General features: G+C 38.0%; 1 protein-coding gene across 1 annotated transcript in view; it reads left to right on the top strand.

The window, feature by feature from the left end:
* The window catches only part of LRP1B (LDL receptor related protein 1B), a 1,054,628-nt gene that overhangs the window by 597,530 nt on the left and 432,774 nt on the right, over window positions 1-24,324 (top strand). Inside the window, exons 27-31 of the mRNA XM_077830376.1 lie at window positions 156-400; window positions 13,009-13,140; window positions 14,592-14,819; window positions 19,211-19,385; window positions 19,950-20,044. Of these exons, the coding sequence (XP_077686502.1) occupies window positions 156-400; window positions 13,009-13,140; window positions 14,592-14,819; window positions 19,211-19,385; window positions 19,950-20,044 (875 nt within the window). The remainder of the gene's footprint in view (window positions 1-155; window positions 401-13,008; window positions 13,141-14,591; window positions 14,820-19,210; window positions 19,386-19,949; window positions 20,045-24,324) is intronic.

The following is a 24,324-nucleotide window of genomic DNA, read 5'->3' as shown; positions in this document are numbered from 1 at the left end:
GTAAACTTCTGGCTTTGCTGTCTGTAGTGACAAGGCCATGAATAAATTCTGAGAATATTCACTGAAGCATTTACAGGCCTACAGTACTATCAAGTTATCCCTACAGATGTCCTAATTTTTATAAATTATTTTTTTTATTTGGGTTTATCTTGTAGGTCTGATGCAATTTATTCTGCATTATATGATGGAACTGACATGATAGAGATCATACGAGGTCATGAATATCTTTCTCACCCCTTTGCTGTCTCTTTGTATGGAAGTGAAGTGTATTGGACTGACTGGAGGACCAATACATTGTCAAAAGCCAATAAATGGACTGGGCAAAATGTTAGTGTGATACAGAAAACCAGTGCACAGCCTTTTGACCTTCAAATATACCATCCCAGTCGACAACCACAAGGTAACCTAAACATAAATATGTATTATTTGTCTGATCACATATATGTTTACGTCTGTATAATCCAATTTTGGGGGTATGTACTGTTTTTTCTTCTTTTTTGATGTCCCAAGAAACATCTGAATTGAGTTGTGGAATGGATAACAAGAAAAAACTTGGTGGAGGTCACAATGTTCAAATGTCACTTTTTTGTTTGGTGGAAGGGAAGAATTAAATGAAAATTCCTTAATTTGAGTATCACTTTCTGGTTTGAATTTTCTTTTGCTTTGTCAATATGAAATTTAGCTCACAATGTATGTCTAATACTTTCCATTTTGGTTTTCTAAAAACAATTGAAGTGTTGTCTGCTAGTACAAAAACCTACATGTACTTTCATAAAAGTCAGCTTGTGTCAGGCCTTGTCATTGGTTAAATTAAATATCGGTTGTTTTAAGTTTTGACAATGATCCATTTTAAATAAATACATTATCAGGATCACTAGATACATAATAATCATTGAACTATCTGCCCTGTTTATCTGCCTCGGTGAAGTATTACACCTACTTACACTGAGGACAGAATTACAATGAATGTAATTCAGTTTGCATTAATTCAGTAAAAGCGAATCATCAGTATAATTGTTTGTAGTTCTGGAAGAAATTACCACCAGACCTTGAACTTCTTATTCACAGTGGTGGGCACTTGCTCCTGTAAATAGAACCACTGATATTAGTGGGAGTAAGTGCTCACCAATACACATAATGGGTTCACAATCTGCCATTATGAAAATATATGCATTATTATTATCTAGAAAAGTATATTTAAATTATAGGAATAAATGTTTAAAATTCATCTTATAGCTGTCTTAACCTGCTTGTGAGAAACTATTAGGATTTTTTTTTAATAGAATGAACAACATTTAGAAAGCTAATGTTTGCCTGAACAATATGGGATAATATGATACGCCTGACAGAGTTCCATTTTTTTCAGTTCTAAATTTTCTAACTTGTATTCTTGCTATATGCAATATAGAAAAGATGGTCCTAAGAAAGTTGCTTGTAATTGCTAAAATCTATACAGGACCCAAGAATAATTGAAGAACTTGAAGTGTGGCGTCCTCTGTTGAGGGCATTTTGTTACAATTTCATCTTGATCCCTGACTACCCTTTATTTGAAACTCTTTCCTACCACTCCAGTTGTTATTATATTTTTTCTAAGAATTAGGTAACAGAGAATATATAAATAAAACAAATTATTCCTTCCTCTCTTCAGCAAGTCCGTCTGCTTTTGCCCATATGCTGTTAAAAAAACTATTGCAACATTTCATCAGGTTTTGCATTCACACCTATGCTAACTATTTTCTTATTGTATATACTCAATGTGTTCCTTGAAGTCAGAGCTGATCCAGAATACATTGAATGCCATAGATTTTGGCATCACAACTGTTGATACAAAAAGATGCAAGAGAAATTTAATATATTAGGTGGAGGAAAAATAGTGACTAGATACTGTGCAGGGCTGAGGGGACATAAGTCTGAAAGTTGAGTGTAGTCATTGTATTCAGTGGGGAAGAAAGGGAGTCAATCAGTTTAAGGCAATTGTTGCAGCAGTAGTTGGAAGGATCTTATTTTCAAAAGAAAAACAGAAGTTTGAAACCCTGAGCTGTCAAAAGACCTAAAATGTGTTTTAGTTGAACATCTGAAGTTATTTTGGCTTATTTGAACTGAAACCAAGCTTCTGAACTTCTTTAGGTTCAAAACTGTTAATTTTGCACTATTTTAGTCCATCAGTTATGTATCTTCTAAATAGTACTGGTACTTTAAAATATTTTTAAGGGGTGCTGGAAGTTTCTTCCACAAATATTCTCCTCACCTTTTTATTTCTCCTTATTGAGTATCATGTTAATTACTTCTGCTGAAAACCAAATGGGCCAAAAACACAGGGGGATCAGAATGGAGTAGGGAGATCTTGGCCACGTCCTTTTCCTTTGGCTTTGCCCTCTTTTCTTTTATGCCAGCATCAGAGAAAAGGAGGATCATAAGAGTACCTGTGCGGGCTGTATGCTACTAGTGAATCACTCTTGCACGTGAGAGATCCCCTGGGCTAATTATGTTGGTTTGAGGGTCAATTTACGGTGCTAGTGCAGTACAAAGTGACTGCACCACATTAGGTTATATGGCACTATGCCTGAAACGTTAGTGGTCTATATTACATACACACAAAAAGCTGCATTAAAAGAACATTACAGTTTCTAAGTCAAGTACTCACAAGTTTAGGAAATGCCAGAATTAAGGTTGCCTGTGGAACCTTAAATTGTTTTCTTTGTGTATCTGCATTATGAGCGTCTTTAATTCATAATCACATTTTTTTCTACGGAAACAACCTCACACCCTAAATTTTACAACACCTTCATCCTAAAGCAGAGTTTGCCATGTAACATTGTATTTTTACTTACTCATCATTAAACCCGCAGGCCACTCATGTCCCACCTCACTGCTGACAATCCCCATGAGAAGATGACCATGGACATCACTAGGATATTACCTACAATGTAATATGAGGTATATTGGGTATCTCAAGGTGCACATCCACCTCTTTACTTTGGTCACATATGTGGTGAGGGCAGAGAGAGTCTATCTCCTTCCCTAGGAGCTGGGACCCCTCATATCACCTTATATCACAGTCACAGTTCTGCCAAACAGTTTCAGCTAGTGCCCGACCCATTCAATAGTACATCTAACACAATGAATGCAATTGGACTGCATGCAGATAATTCTCTGTGGTTGTTAATATCTCCAGAGGGACAGAGTTAAGGTTGTGTTGGTGTGCACCTTAATTCTATATTTCCTGGTTTTCAAAGGTTTGAGTTTTGCTTTTGATCAGTGAATACATCTAGGAACTTGAAATGCAGGATGGAGCACTGTGTACTAGAAAACAGCAACTCTGGAAAAACAGGGGTAATGGTGGACAAGTAATTGAACATAGGCCCTGATACTATGCCAAAAAAGGAGCAAATGTGATCCTTGGATCTATAAACAGGGTAGTGGGAAAGAGTAGGAAGATGATTTTATCTCTGTACTCTGGACTGATACTGAAATGCTGCACTTAGTCCTGCTGTGCACATTTTTAAAGGATGTTGAAAAATTGGAGAGGATGTAAAAAAAGCTATTTAAAATTATTTGAGCATTGGAAAAAATGTCTTACGGTGACAGATTTAAAGAGAGTGCTTAATCTGTTTAGTTTATGAAAGAAAGATTGAGCAATGATTGATAGGTAAGTACCTTCCTACGGAGAAAATATTGGTTACTAACAGACTCTCTCATCTCAGGGAGAAAGGCATAACAAGAACCAGTGCTTGGAAGTTGAAGCCAGACAAATTAGAAATTAGGCACACATTTTTAACAGTGAAGGTTATTAACCATTCGTACAAACAACCAGGGGAAGTGGTAGATTCTCTAGAGCTTTATGTCTTCATGTCAAGACTGGATGCCTTTCTGGAAGACGCGCATTAGCCAAACACAAGTTATACTTCAGTCAGACACAAGTTATTGGTCTCAGTACATAAATAACTGGGCAAAATGTAATGTCCTGTGAAATAGAGGAGGTCAGACTTCATGATCTAATGATCCCTTCTGGTCTTAAACTCTATTAATCTATGTATTATGCCATTGCTTTTCAAGATGTCTTGCAATATTTTTAGTTTATTGTATCACTTTCTAAAAGCTGAAAACTTCAGTGTCAAGAACCTTTGACACCACAAAGACAACAGAATGTTTGGCTTCAGTCTTGTTATATCTTTATCTATATTGTCTTTTTGGAATACTGGAGAAGAGAAGACATTAAAATAGAAAGTTTATTCTGGTATGGACTGGGAACAGGTTTGCTATGTGGCTTGCCATAAATAGAAGTAAATAAATAGAAAGGATTACATTGATGTTAAAATAGCTAGATTGGGACCAGGTATCTAACTTTAGACAACAAAGTCTGAATATTTTCAAACTTAGTTTTGCTAAGATATATTCAGATTGATTTTTCCCCATGTCATAAATATAAAGGGAAGGGTAAACCCCTTTGAAATCCCTCCTGGCCAGGGGAAAGCTCCTCTCACCTGTAAAGGGTTAAGAAGCTGAAGGTAACCTCGCTGGCACCTGACCAAAATGACCAATGAGGAGACAAGATACTTTCAAAAGCTGGGAGGAGGGAGAGAAACAAAGGGTCTGTGTGTCTGTCTATATTCTGTCTTTCCGGGGATAGACCAGGAATGGAGTCTTAGAACTTTTAGTAAGTAATCTAGCTAGGTATGTGTTAGATTATGATTTCTTTAAATGGCTGAGAAAAGAACTGTGCTGAATAGAATAACTATTTCTGTCTGTGTATCTTTTTTGTAACTTAAGGTTTTGCCTAGAGGGGTTCTCTATGTTTTAAATCTAATTACCCTGTAAGGTATCTACCATCCTGATTTTACAGGGGGGATTTCTTTATTTCTATTTACTTCTATTTTTATTAAAAGTCTTCTTGTAAGAAAACTGAATGCTTTTTCATTGTTCTCAGATCCAAGGGTTTGGGTCTGTGGTCACCTATGCAAATTGGTGAGGCTTTTTATCCAACATTTCCCAGGAAAGCGGGGCTGCAAGTGTTGGGAGGATTATTCATTGTTCTTAAGATCCAAGGGTCTGGGTCTGTAGTCACCTAGGCAAATTGGTGAGGCTTTTTACCAAACCTTGTCCAGGAAGTGGGGTGCAAGGTTTTGGGAAGTATTTTGGGGGGAAAGACGTGTCCAAACAGCTCTTCCCCAGTAACCAGTATTAGTTTGGTGGTGGTAGCAGCCAATCCAAGGACAAAGGGTAGAATATTTTGTACTTTGGGGAAGTTTTGACCTAAGCTGGTAAAGATAAGCTTAGGAGGTTTTTCATGCAGGTCCCCACATCTGTACCCTAGAGTTCAGAGTGGGGGAGGAACCTTGACACCCCCAAATATTACTTTTTATGTAACATTCTGGTTTTTTTTGTGGGGAGTGTCCCCTGAAAAATGGGGCCAGTACTGTCAAGTTTTCTAAACTCTTAAAGCTCTGAATCCTTGGAAAACTGAAAACATGCTGAGTTTTCCATTTTTTCCCAATTCAAGGTTATACTTTAAAATCATACTTTTAAAAGGCACTTTCATACTTGAGCAACCATGAAAACAATATCATTTATATAAAAGTAATCTATTTTGTCAGTAACTTTCATTGTTCCCTTTTCTTTTTTATAAGATACATATTTGAATTAGTTGTCTTCATCACAGTTCTGCTGTTTCTGCTTGATTCTTCAGTGAAATAATTCTCTAATTGTTACATCAAACCGTTGCCATGAGAGTGACTGATGTTGAAATTCCATGCACTTTATTACACGATAAAGTGAAAGGAAGAGGTGGGTGGTGAAGGACTGTATTTCATCATTTGAAAAACTCGCATAAGTAACTGGGAAGAGCACAAGTCAGAAACATAAACCTGTATTATTAGTATAGTTTAGAATATGGCATAAAAATGGCTGTGCTAGGTCAGACCAATGTTCCATCTAGCCCAGTATCCTGTCTTCCAACAGTGGTCAGTGCTTCAGAAGGAATTGAGTGAATAGGACAGTTACTGAGTGATCCATCTCCTGTCTTACAGTTCCAGCTTCTTGCAATCTTCAGTTTAGGGACACACGGAGCATGAGGTTGCATCCTGACCGTCTTGGCTAATAGCCACTGATGGACCTATCCTCCATGAACTTATCTGATTCTTTTTTGAACCCAACTGTATTTTTGGCCTTCACAATATCCCCTGGCAATGAGTTCCACTGGTTGGCTGTGCATTGTGTGAAGAAGTACTTGTTTATATTCGTTTAAACTAAATAGGGAGCAGGTTTGAAAGTGTTTCTCATTGTGGTCGGCCTTTAAAACTATGCAAATGTATAAATGGCTCTCCACGTCTAATTATTTTAAAATTAGGAACCGTATGACTTTGAATTATATATATATATATATTTATATATATATATATATATATAATGGAGATTAAATAGACTCATTTTAAAATTATTTCATTATTAATGTGATTATATTTATCAGATATTTTCAGAGAAAGAGTATAAACAAAAATGTAAAATGTTCAAACAGAATCAAGGAGGAAAAATCAGCACATAAATATAATTTTCAAGAACATGACATAGCCCCAGATTATCCAAATTTTGGCATTTTTGTAATGAATCCATGTCCAGTAGTCAATGAGTATAGAACTCAGGACCCACAGCACTAAAACATAAACCAGTGGCATCTGAGTTAAAGAAGTAACTCAAGTTAGCTGTAGGTTAATATGGTATCAAATTCTTAACCTCTCTCAGCCAGTTACTAGAGGGAGACAGTGTCACAGACACTTAGTCCCCAATCCTTCAAGTTACACATGTGCTTAACTTTAACTTCAATAGGACTACTCACATGCTTAAAATTAAGCCTTTAGATAAGTGTTTGCAGAATCGTGGCTTTATCTATAATAATATCCACACTCACTAACATCAGCAAGAAATATAATGAAAGTTATGTTTGACACTCACATGTTAAGAAGTTTAGCAATCATGAAATCATTACTCCATCATGTAGTTTTCTGGACTGAGAATGTCTTCTAGCCTGAATGAGTCTATTTATAAGAACCAGAAATCTTATGGGAGAATTTTTTTAAAAAAAGGACTGAAGGTTAATGAAAACTTTAGTGTAGACCAGTGACTTACTAGAGTAGCAAAGATGGAAACAATATTTCATGGAAATGTTATAACACAAGCAAAATTTACTATTGAGATGTTGGTATGTTGCATACAAAAGTCCTTTGTAAGTGGCCATTGCTACTTAAATGTGCACTTTGTGTGGAAATACCTAGTTATTTCTCAAGCTATTGTGGTGTATGATGTATTCAAATAAAGATTTAAACCAACATTAAAAATGTGGGCTCTTAAAGATAGACAAATACACACATATTTAGGCACTGTAAACAATCAATGTACTTTAAGGTTGATGTATTTGTTGTAATCATCCCTGATTTAAATAAATATTAAACTGGAGTAAAACTTGAGAATATGCATTGATAGCTTAAGACCAAACAATGACAGGGATGGTGTAATTATCTACTCCCCCTTCCCCCCAAAAAGCATTGAAAACCTAGGAGATTTAGAGTCAAGGTTAAATTTAATAGAAATTTTAACATATATTAAAGTATGAAAATGCATTGTTTAAGGCCTCCAAACCACTTTAATTTGGTTCTTTAGTGATACTATGAGAGGAAAATAATACAGATACCTAATGTCTTTTTAAAAATCAGTTTCATGTAACAAGCGCTAATAGGCATAGTTACGTATCTTTTGCCAGTAACCCTTACACCGTCCCTGTAAGGCACTTTGGGCTTGCACAATAGCCAAGAAACTCACATTGCACCCCTGAAAATGTCAGATCTCTTGAAGCAGGGACTCTTTCATCTGGAGCAGAAACACCGTTAACAACCCAGGCAAACCAACCCAACTTCTCAGAAGAGAAGCATAGTTCAGGAGGATTCTCTGATGCTTTTTCTTATCTAGACAGAAGTCAAGCAGGAAATTTCAGTCATTGATCTTGTCAAATTTTAAATTCTGGTGTGAGGGGAAACAAAAAGATTTTAGAAGCAGGGACTACCTCTTTGTTTGTACAATACTCAGCACAGTAGGCTTGTAGATGCTACCGTAATATAAATATAATTCTTATAATAATCACAAAGTTCTGATGATCTCAACTACACTAGAGTTTCTCCAGAATGGTTGATTGGAGTTCTACAACCAAACAACAAAGAAACATGGGTACAAGCTCTAATAGTGTTCCTTTGGTAGGCATATCCAATTCTCCATCTGAATATTGTCAGGGTTGACCAGCATGACAGATTTATACAAGCCCCTGGCTGGCCTTTCTAACTGCCAGTATCTCTGAAAGGCAGGTTTTGGATTTAGTAGTTCTACTCATACAAAAACCACACAGCTGCCAGTGTAAAGAAAATGTTATTCTTATAGCTCCAGAAACGTTTCTGTTCAAGGTAAGTTCATCTTTCCATAGTTCCTGGGAAATAATTATCCCTTCATTTTGTTCTAACTCTTAGCAATCCTTTGAAAGGATGTGACGTATAATGGTCCTTTCTGGGCTCTAAAGATTGTATATAAAGCATTTGGTGTACCCATGCCAATTGCACCCTTCTCAAATCCTCCCAGCTAAAAAATACCTGGGCCTCAAAGCGATGAGCCTAACCTGAGGAAGATTTGCAAAGTAAGTTTCCGTACCTCCACAGAGGCATCCTTTGGTAGTAATATGATACTGGGTTGGTTCCCACATAATTCCTTACTTTATGAAGGGGAAGTTCCAGTCTGCAACCCAGTATCTCCCTCAGTTCAGTGTGAGCTATTTCCCTCCTGTCTGCAGTTTCCGGAGTCAGTTAAAAGCTGTAGCGCAGCCCCTGCTAGCCACAAGCCCTTGTCTGGCCTGCTGCCAGATCTGCTGTCTCCACTGCAGCAATCAAGAGGTGGTTCACTTTGCTCCTGACTTTTTTTACCGGCTTGCTATTTCACCTGTTTTTCCAGGCAGCAGTGAGCACTCTTCTTACTTCCTCTTCTCTTGGATCCATTATTTAGCAGTGGCATGGTCTCAGCCTCCCAGAGTCAGCAGTGCAGCACTTCCCTGCCAATATCTTTCCCCACCCTCTGCCACTGCGCCTACAGACATGGCAAAACTGTCACATAAACAGCAAACTAAATCCAAGCAGTGGTCTATTTGTGAACTGTTCCCTGCCTATTCTCAGCCAGCCAACGCTTGCACTGCTAGGGCATGGGACTCTGAGCTGGACAGGAATGTTGAGTGCCTCCCACCCCAAGAAGCTGCAACTCCAACACACAAAAGCCTGATCTAGAGATGAAGAGCAGAGAGGGGAGAGATGCCAAGGATGAGAAGGATGTTCAGCAAGTCATGCCAGTGGTAAGTGCTGGGACAGAATGAGACCAGAAAGAAAAACCATTAAGGGGCTCCAGGTTCCCACTCAAGTCCTAAAATGGATCCTAAATTCCTTGGAGAAAGAAGACTCAGCTGCCCTTCTTCCCAGCTCAAATCTGGGATCTCCAGCAATTAAATCCCATCCCTTGGGCAGGAGAACTGGGATCTGGATGGGGAGTACTTCCTTTGCCTCTTCAGGTGCAGTGAATGGGCAGAAAGAATGAGAGGGGATTCCTTGGTATGTTTGTCCCTCCTTTTTATTCACTGAAAAACATTCCCAGCTAAGAACCAGGAGCCAAAGAGTCTATATGAAAGGACATTCCCTGCTGTTTTTTTCACCTGTTTAAACTTCCTTTGTCTTCCCTTTATGCTTGATGACTCAGTGGACTGCTTAAATGCAAATTTACCAGAACACACATTCCTTTGTTTAGGACAGACCTTTTTGCGAACATCTGTTTGGGCAGGGCTGTGGGTTTGGAACGTGTTAATAACACCATACAAGGGAATCTTATAGCTCGCATACAATGTTGCCACACACATTTTACCAGCAAATACTGACAAGCAAATCCTGACTTTTTCAAATGATACCTTAAAGGTCATGCTTTGTACAAAGATTATTACAATATTATGTAGGGTGTGAATACAGGGGTGTGTTCTGTCACAAAAACCCTGCATTGTCCTAGGATATGCTGTTTTGGGAATCTCTATATCTATATACATGTAAATAGTTAAGGTGCCAATAGATGGTCTATAATATGTAGCATAATTCCTGGAGGGGGTTAGGAGGAACAAAACTTGCTCACTGCAAGCAATTTCTTTCGGCAGCTGTTTACATCCATGCAACATTATTTGAACCAAAGGGCTGTTTAAGTTTATTTTGAAAAGAGTGATGATTTCTTGAATTGTGTTACCTGTGAAAAGTCTATTTAGCAATAATGTAATCTACAGCGAATTATGTTATTTGAATTCAGAATTGATATTATTTGGGGTACTTTCTCTTTAAACTAGGATTGGCTTAGGAGACCCCTGAAAATGATATAAAAGATTTGGCATTTTTGCAAATATGTGACAAAGCTTTTCAGCAGCTACACTGCTGGTATGCAGAGAGGTCAAATTGAGTGGGGGGAAACTATCAGTACTTTCCTAAACACAGCTTGCAGCCTAAGTTGTGGTTTACAATCACAAGTGACTATACAGATCTTCATAATATGATCATCCTTCTTTTATGTGCTTCGATCACCAGTGAAATAGTCAATTGTTCACTTTTAAATCATCATAATTGGACTACAGATTTAGTACCATAGTAAGACATAGTTCACACCCTTTCACTGACACAGTTCAATAGACGCAGTTCACATCTTTTCACTGTTGTGTCAGGCTTTCATAGAATATCAGGGTTGGAAGGGACCTCAGGAGGTCATCTAGTCCAATCCCCTGTTCAAAGCAGGACCAGTCCCCAACTAAATCATCCCAGCCAGGCCTTTGTCAAGCCTGACTTTAAAAATATCTAAGGAAGGAGATTTCACAACCTCCCTAGGTAACGCATTCCAGTGTTTCACCACCCTCCTAGTGAAAAAGTTTTTCCTAATATCCAACCTAAACCTCCCCCACTGCAACTTGAGACCATTACTCCTCGTTCTGTCATCTGCTACCACTGAGAACAGTCTAGATCCATCCTCTTTGGAACCCCCTTTCAGTTAGTTGAAAGCAGCTATCAAATCCCCCCTCATTCTTCTCTTCCGCAGACTAAACAATCCCAGTTCCCTCAGCCTCTCCTCATAACTCATGTGTTCCAGCCCCCTAATCATTTTTGTTGCCCTCCGCTGGACACTTTCCAATTTTTCCATATCCTTCTTGTAGTGTGGGGCCCAAAACTGGACACAGTACTCCAGATGAGGCCTCACCAATGTTGAATAGAGGGGAACGATCACGTCCCTCGATCTGCTGGCAATGCCCCTACTTATACATCCCAAAATGCCATTGGCCTTCTTGGCAACAAGGGCACACTGTTGACTCATATCCAGCTTCTCGTCCACTGTAACCCCTAGGTCCTTTTCTGCAGAACTGCTGCCTAGCCGTTCGGTCCCTAGTCTGTAGCAGTGCGTGGGATTCTTCCGTCCTAAGTGCAGGACTCTGCACTTGTCCTAGTTGAACCTCATCAGATTTCTTTTGGCCCAATCCTCTAATTTGTCTAGGTCCCTCTGTATCCTATCCCTACCCTCCAGCATATCTACCTCTCCTCCCAGTTTAGTGTCATCATCAAACTGGCTGAGGGTGCAATCCACGCCATTCTCCAGATCATTAATGAAGATATTGAACAAAACCGGCCCGAGGACCGACCCTTGAGGCACTCCACTTGATACCAGTTGCCAGCTAGACATGGAGCCATTGATCACTACCTGTTGAGCCCGACAATCTAGCCAGCTTTCTATCCACCTTATAGTCCATTCATCCAGCCCATACTTCTTTATCTTGCTGGCAAGAATACTGTGGGAGACTCTGTCAAAAGCTTTGCTAAAGTCAAGGAACAACACGTCCACTGCTTTTCCCTCATCCACAGAGCCAGTTATCTCATCATAGAAGGCAATTAGATTAGTCAGGCATGAGTTTCCCTGGGTGAATCCATGCTGACTGTTCCTGATCCTTTCTGCTGACGTAGGCATACATGACAGTATTAATTTACATCGGTGGTACATTATGAATGTTTTCTACAATGATAAGAGCTAGAGACCTTTTTATTGTCCCTTTAAACAAAAGCTTAAGATTCTGGAGCACAAGATGGCAGCCACTGAGGGGGAAAAAAGTAATTGGCTGAGCACCTGAGAACTTTCACCATTTTATGACAGAACTTAGGCGCCTTTAGGTTTTCTTCAGTGATGTTTCGTACTTTCCATACTTCTTATAGTGTATTTATTTATTTAATAGGTTTACCTTTTTATTTTTCAAAAAGGAGTATATAGATGTTTGAAAAAATGATATTTTCAGAGAGTTTTGGATCTCATTACTTTAAATATATTGAAGACATTTTTTTTTCTTGGAAAATATTTCTTGATGCTGATTGTTTTAAGAAATAAAAGAGCATTTTCCTGCATTGTACAGTAGGGTTTTATAAAAACCTTGAAGATATTCAGTCATTAAAACCTTATGTATATATTACAAATATACCTGGTTTTAAACCCTGTATTCAGACCAAATTCCTCCTTCTGCTGTTTACCATTCTCTTTGCAATTTCAGTTGGAGAGGTTGTTGTTCCCTTCCCTTCCTCTGTGTGTGTGTGTGTGTCTGTGTTTGTGTGTGTGTGTCTGTGTGTGTGTGTCTGTGTCTATGTCTATGTCTGTGTGGTGGTGTTGCTTATGTACCTTGGTTGGCTGTTTCTTTCCCCAGTATTTTTTTGTTTTGTTTTCAGCAATGGATGAAGTGATCTCTATTTATGTATGTAAAGTGCTTTGTAATCATTTATGATAGACGTCGACAAACACCATGATATAAATGACATTGAAAGGAGTTGTATGGTTACATTCTCTGTGCATTGATGGAAGATTGATTCCTGGCCCCAGGAGGTTGTTTTTATTTAAACTCTTTATTCTATCCAGTATTAATATCTCATTATATAATTCCAGCTCCTAATCCTTGTGCTGCTAACAATGGCAGAGGTCCGTGTTCTCATATGTGTCTGATCAATCACAATAGAAGTGCTGCATGTACATGCCCTCATCTGATGAAACTGTCCATAGACAAGAAAACATGTTATGGTAAGTTTTATTTTTTCTTGGGAACCAAATTTTCTTTGATTTTATTAGCATTAAAATTTTAAACTGGACAGAATAGAGCTTAATAATCTTAAAAATGGTCTGTACGGTGCTTTTTAGTGATAATTTTGAAGGTATACCTACTTTTTTGAGAGCGGATAAATTATTCTAATATATGCAGTGTGTGGAACTTTGATATTTATAAACGTTCATTTTTTCTGTTGCTTATGTATGTCGTGTGTTAGTAGAACTTATCTCTGTAGTACAGGAAGATTTATAAGTGTAAAGTGCAGCATCAGAAAATGATGACATAAAAAATACTTAATAGCTTTAATCTCTACCTGCTCTTCTTCTGAAGTCTTCTTAGCATAATTTTGGGGGATTAAGAACTAAAATGAAGAAGACGCATAAAACAGCTAGCTTTGCAGGGGGCGTGTGTGTGTGTGTATAAAGATTATAAGCAAAGCTTTATAATAGCCCCAGAAATGTCAAATAATTGTGTTCATTATTTGTAAAAGCTTTTAATGCATTCTTCTTTGCAGTACCTAAATAGGAAATCTCTAGAATAATATTTTGCTATACCAAAATGTGTTAAAGAAAACAAAATTTACCACTGCAATTCATACACTGACGCATTTCTCTAAAACATTTTAAGTAGTTTAGAGACAAGGAAAACAGGTTCTGTTTGTCCTTGATATTTTCTATTCATGTATCATATATTAACATTATTATTATGTATTTTGTAAGTGGATTCAGCTGAACAATAGGCCCCTTCTTTGTTCTCCCCATGCTTCTGTCTCATCTATTCGTAATCAGTGCAGACATTGGAGAGCTTCTTGTAACTACTTCTATTTGTAATTCTTTCCTGATGTACATCAGTGATTTTCCTGAGATTTCAAATGCCATTTGGTATTACAAAGATATGCAAATAAAGAACTAGATTATTATAACACTTAGGGCAGGTCTACACTTAAAAAGCTCCCATTGGCATAATTAATTCTCCTCTGCAAGAGGCGCTAACTATGTTGACGGGAGAAGTCCTCTCATCGACATAGGGCTGTCTACACCGGGATTAGGTCAGTATAACTGCATCACTTAGGGGTTTTCATACCCCCGAGTGACATAGTAATACTGATGTAAGTTTGTACCGTAGACCTGGCCTCAGGGAGCTAATCATTTTAAAATACTCCTTCCAGTCTTTTCTTTCTTTGGAATCCTGCAAGACTACATTGATATAATCGATTAAGAAAAGATTTTAAATATGTGTAAATTAATACGTATTACTTCTCTATAGTATCTTGCTACACATTTTATCCACAGATTTGCATACAAGATATTGTTCTTACATCATTGATACAAACTTTGCTTAAAATTTGTAAAATAATATTTAGGTGATAACTTTGAATCCAGTCAGTTGTAATTAAGGAACAAAATATTTTCCTTTTTTTGTACAGAAATGAAGAAATTTCTTCTTTATGCAAGACGTTCAGAAATAAGAGGTGTGGATATAGAGAATCCATACTTCAACTTCATCACTGCCTTCACAGTCCCTGACATTGATGATGTCACTGTCATAGATTTTGATTCAGCAGAGGAACGCTTGTACTGGACTGATGTAAAAACACAAACCATCAAGCGTGCTTTTATTAATGGCACTGGTTTGGAAACAGTTATCTCAAGAGGTGAACAACATGATGTTTATTTAAAAGTAGTAGTCATTCATTATAATAAATATGCATGTGTACTAACTATGGAATATTTAAATTTGTCCACATTTCTTGTGATTTGTATTTTAAATGGATTACAGAAAATTGGAGCAGAACAATAATGTTTATTAATAGGCCAATACTAATTTAGTAAGACCATAAAACATATATGCTTTCAAATATAATTAAGATTTAGCTGGGATATATAATATTTATTAAAAAAATTAATTTGTTTTATCTAACAGAACAAATGCTGCCTTCCTAGAAAAGTTAGAAAGGAGAAAATTAAAAACAAAAAGCAGGAAAAAAATAGTGTACTGAAAATAGCTTTACATTTCATGCATTTTTATGCTCCATTTCATGGTCAGTTACACTGACTTTGGGCAGAAAAGATGAGTTCCCTCTGGACCATTGTTCTTGCCTAATTGTCCCCACTCAGATATATTTTGTGAACCACAACCCGAAATTCAAATACAAAAAATACAAAGTGGCAGTAACTTTGGGGTGATGCCTGCATAGTTTACACCTTCAAGCGTTGTACTCTATATGGGCTTTAGAATGTTTGTGATATCATCATGATTAATATACCTGATACTTTCTTCCAGTGTGTCCAGGCTTCAACTGATTGGATCAAAAGGTTGCACTCCTCAACAATGAACGTTCATTGTTGAGGAGTGCAACCTTTTGATCCTGTTTCCTTCCATTACACTTGGCCTGTGTCAGTTTTCTGGCTGATTGATGCTTCAATGCTGTATTGGTTTTTCTCTATTTTCATTATTGGCCAGCTCTTCTTATGACAGTAGACAAAGGAAACTGATAAAAAGACAGTATTTTTCTTAGATGACGTAAGTGTGTACATGAACAACTACTAAGTCATTTGTCCAGAAAAGAATCATGATTGGCTAGGTGCATAATGCATCCTCAGTTGTACTCCTCATCCTTCTGTAGAAACACCAATATCCTTCTTTAGAAATACTGATATTCCTAATGCTTACTGGGCTCGCTGTGCTTCACAAAAGTTGATCTCCAGTGGGGAGCATCAAGCATTTTGACATCAACCACTCTGGTGCAGGTCCAGGGAAAGCCTAGACTGATGGTTTCCCTGCCATCCTGCAAATAATTCTCCTCAAAAAGATGTAGGGATCTCCTGAGCTGAGTTGAGGTATCAGTGCCCTCCATTTTTGTGTGCCATCCTTCTAGTACTGAAGGGTGACATGTTTCTTTCCCCCCCCCCCACCTAAGTGAGGTATTGGCCCTGAAGAGCACTCTGCTTGCCTTGAGAAGTTCCAGTCACTACATTCTCGGCATTTGATTCCTGTTTGTGTTACACAAAGCTTGTACATTCCAGGAGGCAACAACAGAAATATTTTCAGATTTGATAGCACACAAGTAGATTGCACCGTGCTGTTGTGAAGCATCAGCACTGTGGATGCAGAGACTGCATTGGCTCTGGGTTCTGAACTCTGCTGTCTCCACCTACTCAGCACCAATATTCACCAGTACTGATGTTACTCCATTTGTTGGCTTCATTAGCAGTTTTGGTGCAACCAGTGTCAATTCCTGTACTGGGAACAGCAGGTCTCCTGTTCAGCAGCAGGTCTCCTCTCCTCTGTATGAACACATCATTCCAAACCACCTGCTTGAAATCAGGAGGGCCAGTCTAATGAGGACTTTCTGTAGGAATATGTATCTATTTGAAAACTGAAGTGATGGTTGACTCCTCAGAGGCAAAATCCAAACAAGAACAGTACAAGGATAATAGCACTCCTGTTGAGGGTTCTACATTTTCTCATTTTATGATCAAATAAGTAATATTGAAGGCTTTTCTTTAGCTCCTCTCCAGACAGAGCCAGCTTCAGGTTTTTTGCCACCCCAAGCGGCGAAGAAAAAAAGAAAAACCCGATTGAGCTGCCGCCAAATTGCCGCCGAAGAGGAAAAGAGGGAATGAAGGACCCGCTGCCGAATTGTCGCCTAAGACCTGAACGTGCCATCCCAATAACTCAGGAAGTGCCTCCACTTTCTATTGGCCGCCCCAGACACCTGCTTCCTTCACTGGTGCCTGGAGCCGGCCCTGTCTCCAGACAATCCCAAAGACAAAGTTTGACAAGTAGAGAGACCATGCTCTCCTTTGCAATATGCCTGCTGTGTACTTGTATTATTTTCTGGATCAACTGGTGAAGAAATGGCAGCATTTTCATTTAATTTTGGATGTTGCTAAGTTCGCTGATATATGTGTTTTAGGGAGAATGTTGCGCTGTTTCCCACTGTCTTCATGAATCCGGTGATGAAGTCAACAGTGGCCAGATCAAAAACCACACAGACTCTCAGTTCTGTATGTTGGACCTGAACTGAGGTACTGGAATTCTTCTAGAAAAAAAGAGTTTATCAGCAAAAGTGGCTGAATGCCAGAAAAAATTGAGTTGTTGTATAAACTATTCAATAAAAAAATGCAAAACTTGTCAATGAATTTGATGAGTAATGTATTGTTTTTCTCTTTATATCTATCTGTCTTCGGCAGTGGCTACAGTTCATATTGCAAATTACCTTTCCTTTATAGACCAGATGCAATTTGACCTGAATAAAAAAGCTTGCAAAATCTATAATGCCAGAACATGGCTTGAAATCAGCTGCATATGCTCTTTGATGTCAGAGATAAAGCAAAAAGGTTGAATGCACAAGGATTCAGTTCAAGGGTACTTAGCAGGGGCTGTCATTGTGTTCAACTTCCTCAGATACCAATGAGTTTTAAGCCCCATTTCCAAAAGGAGCAAAAGTTTCCAAGTTTCTGAAATATTTCCAAGCATATAGCCAGTTTAGCAATCTCAGCTTGACAAAATCTTGGAGGGAGACCAAGAATCAGTTTTCCTTTAAAGTATTTTCTGCATATTCCCACTTGTGGGCAAAGAGGACTCATACTGCAGAGTTTCAGCGCCTACCGGAAAGCTGTGGTATTGGGCCGTATGAACAGCTTCAGACATTTGGAACAAGGTGATAAAAGTGCCTTGTGGCTCCACTTGCCTTAGTCCCTTCTCTTTCTCAGTCAGTTGTGGACAGAAGAACTGTGCTGCCCCTGGACCTCTGGTCTTTCATCAGATTTCTCTAATATACCTTTTTATGGGTATGCATTGGTTTAGGGTTTTTTTTTTTTCAATAGTAGTTTTTAGATTGATAATGATAGCTCTGGCATCATGGCCAAGTAAGACCTTGAAACATATGGATTCTAGAAGTGTGTCTCTTGCCTCTATAGTTTTCCTGAATTTGATGTTCATATCCAGTGTCTCATCTAACTTGAGCGTAGTCATTCCCAGTTTGGTGCTTGGTTTACTGGGCTTTTGTGTCTGAACCTGTAAAAAAAAAAATAGTAGACTTTGGTGCTGGCTTGTCTCAGGAAGGAGGCTGTAAGAACTTTGGATGTGGTCCAGGTTCAAGGCTGTTGTTCTGTACAGGGCCACATAGTATGCCATCCTTGGCTTCTATGTCCCACAAAGCTGAAGCCTTCATTACAGGGACCTTTTTCAAGAGCCTAGTTGGAGTCCTGTTCTGGAATTAGGTACTACAACACTGGCAATGCTATATCTATCTTCCTACATTACTGGTGCCATGGAGCCCTCAGGTTTGGAGTCATCCTTAGTGCTTTCTTTGGCTCTAGTGCTGACCAGAGTCACTGAATCTGTATTTTTGGTGCCAGGGTGCTCCTTGACGCTGAGAAAGTAGGGAGAAACAGCACTTGTGGAACCGTGCTGGACTCCCATGGAATCAATCAGTGCAGTTGGGCTCATTGTTTGAGGAGGCCTTTTAACAGCCTGCCTATGAACCATCATCCCCCTCAGAGTGAGCATGAGGTTTCATCACACATCATGATTGATTTTGTATAAATTAACTTTAAAAATAGAAATTAATTTCTGAACCTGTTAAGGGAGGGTGATTTTTTTCCAAATCATGTTTGTCAAACTGATGCTTTTTAAACAGCACACCTGTTGCAGAGGTATTAAAACCAAACAAATAATGTTTTCCCCCTAAGCTGGAAAATGCACTAACAGTTATACAGTTTATAGTTGGTTATTATCCTTGGATAATACGATTGATGTCTATTTTTTACTCCTCAGTGTTTGCTGAGAATTATTGACTGTGTAGTGCAATTTCAGTGTTAATTGTTGCTGTAGGCTTTCATCTGGCTCATCAGAACATTAACAATTATTCATGCTTTAACAATGGTTGATAAGTGAATGAGATTGAAATCTTGAACAATTTTGCTAACAAATTAAAATATAAATTATTTTTCCCTAAAACAGAAAATAATTTATTTGGAAAGGAAACCAAATGAACAACCTATATTCACTTTTAATTTGCTCTTTCACATTTTGCAGATATTCAGAGTATTAGAGGCCTTGCAGTGGATTGGGTGTCACGAAATTTGTACTGGATTAGCTCGGAGTTTGATGAAACTCAAATTAATGTGGCACATTTAGATGGTTCTTTGAAAACCTCAATCATCCATGGAATCGATAAACCCCAGTGTCTTGCAGTGCACCCTGTCAGGGGGTAAAGTATGATTGTTCTTAACTGGTGGGATTTCATAAAATATATGGAAAGATTCCTTGTATTTGTCACTATGTATGGTGGCTTTTCAGTACTTACTTTTATTTTTAGGACTACTAAGAAAAAAATTGAATAACTTGGATTTGACAACTCATTTTCTCAGTCTTAATAATACAGATAGATGTTATTACAATTATTTCTGACATTTTATTAACATGCCTTATATAATTGCAGGCCAGCAAGGGAAAAGAAAAGTCTGTGTGTGTACGTGTGTGCACACAAACAACCATTTGTCTAAACTTAGGGAAAAAGCATACGTACAGGTGCTAAACTTGCTGATGTCTATTTTATTTGTACTAAATGCATGTGCTTCAGAACTTTTGTACAGAATTACTTGCACTGAATACAGAAGACTTTTATAACAAACCTTATGAACTAGGTAGTACAGCCATTCATACTGTAACAACATTGTATGTATTATTCATTTGATCATCTTTTCAAAACAGACACATTTAGAACATGGTGTATATGAAACCAAATTTTCAATCAATCTTGTTTCTTGTTAAGGAAGCTTTACTGGACTGATGGGAACACAATTAATATGGCAAACATGGATGGCAGTAACAGCAAAATACTCTTTCAGAATCAAAAAGACCCAGTTGGTAAATATTGCTTTATGCTATTCCTTTTTATTTAAAATTGTTTTAATAATGAAATTATTTTATGTGATATTTAAAGTGCTGTGTTTCATGTAGTATGTATCAGTAATATAGAAATATAGTAATATAGAATATGCAATATACATGTATGTGTCATTATTGTATTTAATCCTTTTAAGGCGTTTGGTCAGAGTTCACTGCCCATTGGAGTCAATGGGAGTTAGAGTAGATTTGTTATAACTGTATGAACTGCATAAAGGACTGTAATTAACAGTATATAGGCTGAAGTTGAAATTAATTATCCAAGAGGCATATTCTTGTATCCAACAAAGACCCTTGGAAGTCTTTGAATATAGTTTAATGGGTGTGTTTCTGTCATGGGTATAGGAAGGAAAGACATGGGGAACCCAAGCATGAGGCTCACAACCCCTCGATGCTCAGTCTGGAACATATCTCTAAAGGGTTGCCTGCACCAATTGCAGAAGTAAAGGTGTTGGATATGTGACTTCATGAATCCCTCCCATTTGTTCCCCCTGAAGAGGTGGTGTTCAATAGTAGAGCCGCTTTTCTGGTGCTGTGTGAAATGGTAGGGAAGTGGCCCACAGCTCTGCTCAGAATCCCATCTTTTTGATGAAAGAGAATTTGCCCCTTAAATTTTAGTTCATAGAAAAGGATAGAAATAGAAGTAAATGTACTATATATAACTGCTTTTTACTAAATGTTAATGTTGCTTAATGTGTGCCATTGATGTAATATGTTAACATTTATTTTTAATACTGTTGATATATTAGCTAGGATATAGTATCTGAGAAACTATTAACATTATGACTCTTTTTGACAAAATTATCTGCTATCATGTTTTATTCCTATCTTGTGTGATGGTGGGTCATTCTGTTTTCTTTCTGGTGATTTCATTTCTTCTGGGTGTTTAAATATCCCATTATTCATTTTGTCTTTTTGAACATAAGTCTTATAATTAGAGTGTTTTTATCACATATTGTTTTATGGTATCATATTTAGTAAGCATGAATATGCAAAGTAAGCAAGAGAACAAATTACTGAAATAATTAAATTGGCATTAAAGCAAATACAAAGTGCTTTTCATTCTGAAACCAATCTTTGGCATTTCTCTTTTGATACCTTTTACGTTTTAAGAATATAAATTAGAGATGATTCAGTACAGGCACTTTATTGCCAAATCCTGGAATAAATCTTACTGCACAATCCAGAGAATAAACCTCCTATGGAGAATATTCAACAAGCCTTTACCCTCACACTTGTATAGTTTCACCTGTGTCATGAGACACAGAGATAAATTATGCACTTGGAGAGAAAAAGGTAAGTTCAAGAGCTAAATCTGCTATGGTATACAAGATAATAAAAAATAGAAAAGGAATAAGTATGCAAGATTAGGATACTATTTGATTGCGACCTTATAAAGGTGGACTAAATGTGGACTACAGAAGTTTCTTCAGTGTTTATCTGAATTGTGCAGAACACTTTACATTGACTGTGAATATGATCATAGGGTCATATGCCCTTCTTGAGAAGACATGCAAAAAGGCAATTTGTATTAACGAAGGCGCAAAGCAAGCTAAACTGCATGTGTGGGTGAAAGGAAAGTGGTATACTCCCGCTGCTGGATGTATAGCAGTATTGCCACATCTGCAGCCCCAGTGTTACAAAGATTTACTCTACATTGGTCAAAATCAGTCCCCACCTCAATGATCAGTCTGACAACTTTGGCTTGATTTAGGATAATTATCTTTTGTAACTGGTTTGATTTTTTGGTTTGTTTTTTGGGAATTTTTACACGTGCATTCAGTAGTGTAATAACCTTAGTTGAGGAACATTTTAGAACATTTAATGGCATAGTGTTATCTGAATAGTTTCTGATAGATGTCCTGCAGACCAGTGGCTCTCAGCTTTTCCAGACTACGAATTAGGAGTCTCATTTGTCTTGCATTACCCCTAAGTTTCACCTCACTTAAAAACTACTTGCTTACAAAATCAGACAAAAAACTACAAAAGTATCACAGCACGCTGTCACTGAAAAATTACTTACTTTCTCATTTTCACCATGTAACTGTAAAATAAATCAATTGGAATATAAATATTGTACTTACATTTCAGTGTATAGTATATAGAACAGTGTAGACAAGTCATTGTCTGTACGAAATTTTAGTTTGTAATGACTTCGCTAGTGATTTTTATGTAGCCTGTTGTAAAACTAAGCAACTATCTAGAAAAGCTTAGAAATATCTAAGCAAGACTTCTGGTATGCGTACTCCTGGTTGAGAACCACTGCTGTTGACAGTGCTTAGTTAAATAATAAGGTCCTGGATGAGCTATTGTGGGAAACTTTTTCTTAGTAATAACCCTCCAAATATTGTATTAGTAACCTAACAATAACAGATATATAACAGACTAATCTAGAATGAATAAATTAACTCTTTGTGTTATCAATGGGCATGTAGGATCATGCTAGTGATTAAACTATAATTGGATGTGTTAGTGCAAGACCATTACAGCAGGAAAACAACATATAGCAAAAGAGGGAAACATAACTTAGAATAAAAATTATATACATATATAACATTGGAAGAATGTTATTAAGGTTGTGGAGACATGCACCTGAAAGTTGGTGAATGTGAGAATGAATGTTGCCCATGCATTTCTGTATCAAATGCTGAAGCAAAATGGGGAAGCATGTGTGCAGTGTTATAGAATGTGAAGGGTCTGTAGCATGCTACCAGAAACAAGCTCTACTACTAAAGTCACAGGAGGAAAATGGTGATTTTAAGCATCTTATAACTGCCAACTCTGTGTGGATTTTCGCAATGCCAGAAAAAGGCACCCCTCCAATCCTAGGAGTTTTCCCCCTACAACATTTCAGAGTGAAAAGTGGTCTCAAGAACCTTTTTAAGGTACAAAGTGTTAGGCACCTTTAATATGGGGTTTGCTGTCATACTCCCTATAATGTACTTTTTACAATAGTAGCATGTTTCTTGGAAATCAGGATATGGTTGTGAGGAGAGAAGACAAGGACAGCATAGGGAGAATGAGAAAAAAAATGAGAAAAAAACATTATACAAAAAAGCAACATAAAATGCAATTTCCATGTTCACTGGACAAAGACAACATGGAATGTTGGGTATGAGCTGAATGGTGTCAGGTGCATTAGTATTTTAAATTGCAAGAGAGAATCAGTGGTGCTAGCTGAATGGGAGTGGAGCAAAGGAAGCCAAGCTTATATGACTAGAGAGAAGAAGGGCCTCAACAGAGCAACTGTAAATTGACAGTAACAGGAGGAGTGGCTGAGCAGAACAGTAGAGCTGAGTTGGGGATGAGACTTGCCACACATTAGAGTAATGCCTTTGTGGAAATGAGGGTGGAACCAAGCAGAAAATTTCAATTTCTTTATTTTTGACTTTAGAAACTTTATCTAGCATCCTCATTTTTTTTTTTTAAAAAGTCCCTCTTTCAAAAGTTAATTTCACTACATTAGTTATTTTGCATATTTCTCTCTAGGATGTTGAGCGTAATTATTTAGGTTCATTATTACTCACTGGCTCAACTATAGTTACTTCTTGAACCAACTCCTGCATATTACTTTGTACTAGCTAGTATTCTCTTGTGTGCTTGTTACAGGTTAGCTGGCCCTTGAGGGTGGTCATGTTGTCAGCTTGCCGGAGACAAGCTCTGCTACAGAAAGAGCCAACCCAGATCCACCTGGGGATAACTGATTGCCTGTGTAGCTGGGCAGTAGTTAAATAGTTCAGGAACAGCTGGGTCTTATAACAGGTGATGTGGCCTCAGGCAGGAGAGAACACAGGGAGGAAGTACCTGGGGAAAGAATTCCCCAGGGGAGCTAGCTAGGAAGCTACTTCCAGTGGGGTCTTCTAGAGAAAAGAGCTTCCTGGCCAGAGGAACAGTCCCCAGAATACAGAAAGACAAAGTTTCCAAAGGGAGGTCTTCTCAGGGAGTTCACCAGGAAAGGAAGTCATGGAAGAATGCTCCTAGGTGGGGGAGGCTCTGAAAGGGAAGAACTACAAATGCCAAGGCTCAGCAAAACCATCAAAGGACTTTACTAGGTAGCATGTGAGCCCCAGATCAAAGGAATTGTGTGCTGTTCTGAGGAAGGGTTATCACTGTTTGACCCCTGTAGGGACCATGACTCAAGAGGAGAGACCCTTTCCCAGCTAACGACAGAGGCCTGGACTCCGGAAGAGGGTTCTGGGTCAACAAGGCCTCACTTGTATGAGACATGGACATAAGTGGGG

This window comes from Eretmochelys imbricata, chromosome 11 (assembly GCF_965152235.1).
Source record: "Eretmochelys imbricata isolate rEreImb1 chromosome 11, rEreImb1.hap1, whole genome shotgun sequence".
Classification (NCBI taxonomy): domain Eukaryota; kingdom Metazoa; phylum Chordata; order Testudines; family Cheloniidae; genus Eretmochelys; species Eretmochelys imbricata.
Note: the sequence above shows the minus strand (reverse complement) of the source record. Positions and strands in the feature narration are given on the sequence as shown.